We start from the raw sequence: 6000 nt of genomic DNA on the forward strand, positions 1-6000 counted from the left end.
ATTCTCAAATGGGACTATAAATTTGCTATCTATCAGTATATATTAATCATTTAGTGTCATCATTTATTAGGGCTTCGTTATGCAAGAACCAGCGATTCCCCGCCCACCTCTCTCCCTTCGTGTGGATTAAAACGCTTAGTCGATCAGCTTTCCATTTGATTGCGCTGTGTTTCTATAATGAATCATTTCTGTGCAACTTATTATGTTTACACTTGGATTTATTTTTCGCAGAGATTTTAACGAAACTTTTCACAGCGTGAAATATTTCATTTGTTTACCCGTATCTTATCACAATCCTATTTAACAAACGATGGCAGCGTTAACAGCGTTCGTCAAAATGATACACAAAATGTAGTTACAGTTTAACATTAATAGAAAAAAACATATCAATGAAACTGAAACTTGGTGAAAACAATTTATAAATGGAAGCATTGTAATGTATCACAAATGTAGCTGATTATTTTGTTCCAAGAATTCGGGAATGTTTTTCTAGGAATTACTCACTTGGACACTTTATTAAGAAACAGAAGACAAGTTCAATGAAAACATCTCCCTTAAAACACATTTTATTTTACGACAAATAAATGAATGCTGTCGAGGTTATTATCCTTGGGTCGGACTTCTACATAAATATTTTCCCTTCAGAAGGGTGTTCGTACAGTGTAACACGTCTCACATATACATTGTACATTTATCCATCCAATAATACAAAACTAAATTATATATAAATCATAAGCAAGATATATCTAGTTATTATTGAGTAATTTATTGCGATCATTATAACTAGAACTCACTCATTCAAAGCAAATTATATTTAAAGCTCGACCTAAGGGCTAAGGGAAGTAACTCTTATAGTTTTGCTAATTCATATAAATCGGTACAAAATGTGTTATGTTTATTTTTTCAGATTATAGCAGAAAAACACTAGTGTATATTCAGAAATGCATTTATGCTTCATTTTTCTGATATTAAAAAAACTAAATTAAAAAAAAGAAATAGTGAAATACAGTTTTATATATATCAGAAACATATATTTTTGATTTTCAGTATTTAGTTATAAAATTTTGTTGAAATCGACAAATTTAGCGTGTCAAATATCCAATACTACCCAGTACCACCCAATATCACCCAATACTGCTCCACATGTATTATATAAACTAATCAAGTTAAATATTAAAATAATCTTTCTGCCATAATTATGTTCATGATGTGGTTACTGATACTTACACTAGTACTGTAGTACAAATCTAGAAAGAAATACTGAATAATAAAAGAAAACATATTAAAAGTTATAAGATTACAAATTTTTATATCATTTTTATTGCAAAATATTTTTACGGGCTTTTGTTGTTTTTGAATTCCATCATATACGCGGTAAAAAATTTTATTGACAAGGGAATCAGAGAATTAATTCCTTCATATGTTAGAAGCTCCGGGTCCGGATCCGGAGAGCTTTTAGTAAGACGTCAATCCAAGATGGCGCTGCCCTGCAAAGACCTCGTGACGAGAACGTTGCAGAATTTTATAGAGTTAACTGAGCGACCTGAAGTGTTTTTAAGGTAACATTGGTGTCATCTTTGTTAGAAGCATGTATATCAATTTTACTTATTTAGAATACCTGAGGTTACTGCGATTGAAACGTCTGTGACAGGTGTAGTCTGTAGGCACGATTTATCCCCCCTCGAGATTTTTTTTTTATATTCGGACGTTTGATAGATGTCCACCGAAGAGAGACATCTAACATGAATTTAAGGCAGTGCCTCAGAAGAGCGAAGCTACACGTGATAAAAGTAAATGTAGTTAGGATTATAACCTCAGGACGAGATTGTAAGGACTTGCATTGACTATATCGGTTGTACAAGTATATGGTTTTATTATGGTTGCATGCAGAATACATTGAATGAGACTTTTAACTGAAGATTTCCAATTTTTAGCACACTATATGTAGCAGGGTTTTAATTGAAATATCAATTGTTTTTAATTTAACTTTGTTTGCGTGGGATATAGATGTTACATATATCCCTAAAATCAAGTAAAGAACACAAATGGTATTGTCAAAAAATGAATATATCGTTATTAATTATGTCAGTTTTTACTTACAGTGTCCAGGAAAAACTATACAGACAGTTCCGAGATGCTACAAAGGGAGTTTACGACCTTTCAAAGTCCTCGGAATCTCAACACAGAGCAGCGGCAGATTCCTCCCTGCCAGAACTTATCATCCAGAACTTTGATGAGGAACAGATCTGGCAGGAGTTGGAGCTACAGAACAGTTTCACTGTTGATGGACTAATGTCAAAAATTCCTTCATTAACAGTTCACAGGTCAGTAGCTCTGGTCTATCAGTAAATGGTTACCAAGGTCGATGTGATGATCTGATGACATTCAATTACTATAAATTTAGTATTTGGAACATTGTGCCTTTTTAGAATCATTGTGTTCAGTCCAAAACATGTTTTTAATTTTACTAAAAGCAGGGATGTAAAAATCCACTTGAACAACGCCCGGGGCAACCAGTTTTTGAGTTCAGGCAAGTAGAAAAAGTTGGTTCACTTGCCCTGAGCAAGTGACAGCTCCCAGAGTGAATTTCTGGACATAATTTTTCTGGTGCACTAAGTTTCATGCTAAATGAGACTTATACCTAAATACCTGAGGAAACAAACCTGCCTAAATATTACTAAAAACAAATAATTTAGAATAAGAAACAATTTTTATTTCACAAAAATAAACAAAAAATCGAAATGGACATAACTGGGTCGCTAGCTAGCTAGGTGCACCTTCAGTTCAGAGACGTTTTTCAGACATTCAAGCTGATAAAAACAATAATTAACTGCTTTTAAGTAAAATAGAAATGCTCTTTAGAGTTAACTTACATTATTTGTCGTCTAACCATTATTTTTAGCCATAAGAAAGGAGTTTTTCTCTGTAAAAACGATCTCTGTTGCACTTGGGTACTAATGATGGAGCCGGAATACGGTTTGCGGATTTCAAGAATTTAGAAAGAAAGAAAAAGACAGAGAAGCAAAAAAAAAAAAAAAATTAAGAATGCAAATAATGCTGCAAATTAATGGCTTTATTAATCATTATTATTCTAATAATAGAAGGAAAATATCTATTAAAATTAGAAATGTTTATTAGATAATTCTGAAGTTTTTATTTTTTAATTTCTAGTTACACTGTAGTATACTAGACTGCAATAAAAAATGGTATTTTTTGGGGGCAAGTAGAACTAAATTGGTAGAAGTATTGGGCTCTACTTGCCTGGGGCAAGTGGCTTTGAAAATTTTTTTAAACCCCTTTCATCAAATGAGCTTTTCTTGATTTAAACACACATGCAGCATTGCTCTATGTTACAGGAGTTAAGGGTACTACCATAGTGCTGTAGTTTTCGTGAAACAAGAAAAGGTTTTGATATGTTATTCATCACCATAAATTCAATTACAGACATTTTGATGATTACAATACTACCAATGCATCAGCTTAATTTTACAAGTACACATATGACATTTATTTACCTGTACATCTTAATATAAATACAGTTAAATGAGAACATACGATCACGACTCATGATCAGCTAAAACAAATGAACAGTCATCAAGGCCGCATAAAAGACGAATAATACTATAATTCTATTATTTTGTTTTTGTTTTCATTTTCATATGACAAATGTATTCACTGACAGTGAAGTGTAAACGCTGAGAAATTATAGGACCTTGGAAACACAAAGAAACGTGATTAATTATTGGTCTCAACTTCAAAATTCACACTCATTAACATTTTAGAATATAATGTGTAATGTATATTTTTCTGGACATTGATATTATTTTAAAACATTTTCCAATGAAAGGGACTAGGTTTTTGTAAACATTTCAACATTTTATAACAGTGAATAAATATGTATCGTGGAAAATAAACCGAATTATTAAACTGTAAGAAGGCCAGTACAATGTTTACCCATTTGTGAGTTGTCAGTATGACCAAATGTTTAAGTATGACTAATCAAACGTTTACAATATCGTTTATTCACTAAATCAAATTTAAGGTCAAATGTTGTCTAATGATTTCTCTGGCTATAGTACATATATACAGGTGGACAGAGTGTCGGTGAACGTACCATTGATAAACGAAATAATCAATATCACCAATATAAGGATATCGATTTCAAAAACCTCAGATGCCAAACGCATCAGTAAATATCGGTAAATAGCTGACATATTTACTATTAAGCAGTTTTATTTACGTGAGACATTTTATTTCGCAAACTTTGCGGTGTGGTGAATCGTCGGAAACCCACAAATACAGCCCTATCGTGGAAACCCACTGAGTATTCCCGCCCAATCGTCGAAAAACCATGAGTATCGCCCCCATCGTCGAAACCCATGAGTCTCCGCCCTATCATCGAAAACCCATGAGTATACCCCTACTCGTCGAAAACCATGAGTCTCCGCCCTATCGTTTGACACCCATGATAGTCTCCGCCCTATCGTTGGGAAACCCATAGAGTATCCGCCCCGATTCGTCGAAAACCCTATTGAGTACTCCACACCCTATCGTCGAAAATCCCATGAGTCCTCCGACCTAATCGTCGAAAACACATGAGGTCTCCGCTCCGCCTAATCGTCGAAAAACCCATTAGTCTCCCGCCCTATCGTCCGAAACCCACGCGTCTCCGCGCCTAGCCAGTCGAAAAAAACCCACGAGTCCTCCGCCCTATCGTCGACTAACAACCCCCCCCCCTTGAGTCTCCGCCCTATCGGTCCGGAAACCCATGAGTCTTCCGCCCTATAGTCGATAACCCACTGTGATCTCACGCCCTATCGTCGTCGGAAACCCCCTTGAAGTCTCCGTCCCATTCCATTGGGAACCCACGAGTCACCGCCCCACTCGTTTCGTGAACGCTCACAAGCTGGGTACAACTTTTTCCCGACGATGCTGCGTTGCAAGGGAATGTGCTTTTGAAAATTTATAAGAAAGAAAGCCAAAACTTTGCCGAGTTACTCACTACTGAAAGAAAAATGGCTTAAGGTTTTGAGGTTATTAAATTTTTTTTTTTTGTCAATCTTATTTTAATTTATGTTGCATATTACTGTCTTCAGCATGCTACCGTTTAGTTAAATCAGCGGTTTTACTTTTAATCATTGAAACGCTCCTGCTCAAATTGACCACTTTGAAAAACGAAAAGAATACCAAAAATAAAACGATTCTCAGTCAAGAATATATTATTTATACTTAGAACATAATAACTTTTAGTTTTCAAATTTTGTCATCAGATCTGCAAAATTGATTTTACTTTTCTGAAATATAATCATTTTAATAAGCCTGTCTTACTTTGGTGGTAAGATTGCGACAATTAACGAGCCTTTACCCCGCAGATACACTCTTCCTTCACTGTAGCGCTTTCCTATTTTCTCCAGGTCTTATTATCTCTCAGTATGAACTGAATAAGCTAGCTTTCAGCTCAGTATCTGCACATTATACAACAAAATGTATACTATTTTGTATCTTCTTTATGCATTACACGTGCTCTCTAACGTCAGTCAATAATATGGTGGGTCATTTCGCTAAATTTGGTTTCATTGTACATTTGTACTTATTAAAACAATTATGGAAAAAAAAACATTGTTTACAAAGAAATTAACATGTTTGGTTGAACCAGTTTGGTTTTAAATAAAGTGCTTGACTCATGTTATTATTGGTCACTGTTAAAGCTAAAATTACATTATAATTAGAAATTGTATTATTACGGAAGTCAAAACTCTGTCCACGTGGATTATAAGTCGCACATGGTATTCGTAGATTAAGTGATAAAACCTGAGCGTTCATCGGCACTCCATACAATGCACGCCTTCATAGATACAAATAATAACTTTTAAACACGTTCGATCACAGGAACAATGTGTATCATTTCGTTTACTTTTATCCTGCTAAATTTTGGGATCATGTTTTTATTTCGAGCATTAATTTCATGATTTGCATATTAAATTGATGTAGAAAAAGTAC

At 34.4% G+C, this 6000-nt stretch overlaps 1 protein-coding gene across 1 annotated transcript; it reads left to right on the forward strand.

Moving 5' to 3' along the window:
- Positions 1-1464: 1464 nt before the first annotated feature.
- Positions 1465-2538, forward strand: LOC138334064 (U3 small nucleolar ribonucleoprotein protein MPP10-like). The gene is made up of 3 exons (XM_069282778.1): positions 1465-1559; positions 2103-2324; positions 2430-2538. The coding sequence occupies exons 1-3, from the start codon at positions 1477-1479 to the stop codon at positions 2536-2538; spliced, it is 414 nt and encodes a 137-aa protein (XP_069138879.1). The 5' UTR covers positions 1465-1476.
- Positions 2539-6000: the final 3462 nt, after the last annotated feature.

The sequence above is a fragment of the Argopecten irradians genome, chromosome 10 (assembly GCF_041381155.1).
Source record: "Argopecten irradians isolate NY chromosome 10, Ai_NY, whole genome shotgun sequence".
In the NCBI taxonomy this organism is placed as follows: Eukaryota; Metazoa; Mollusca; class Bivalvia; order Pectinida; family Pectinidae; genus Argopecten; species Argopecten irradians.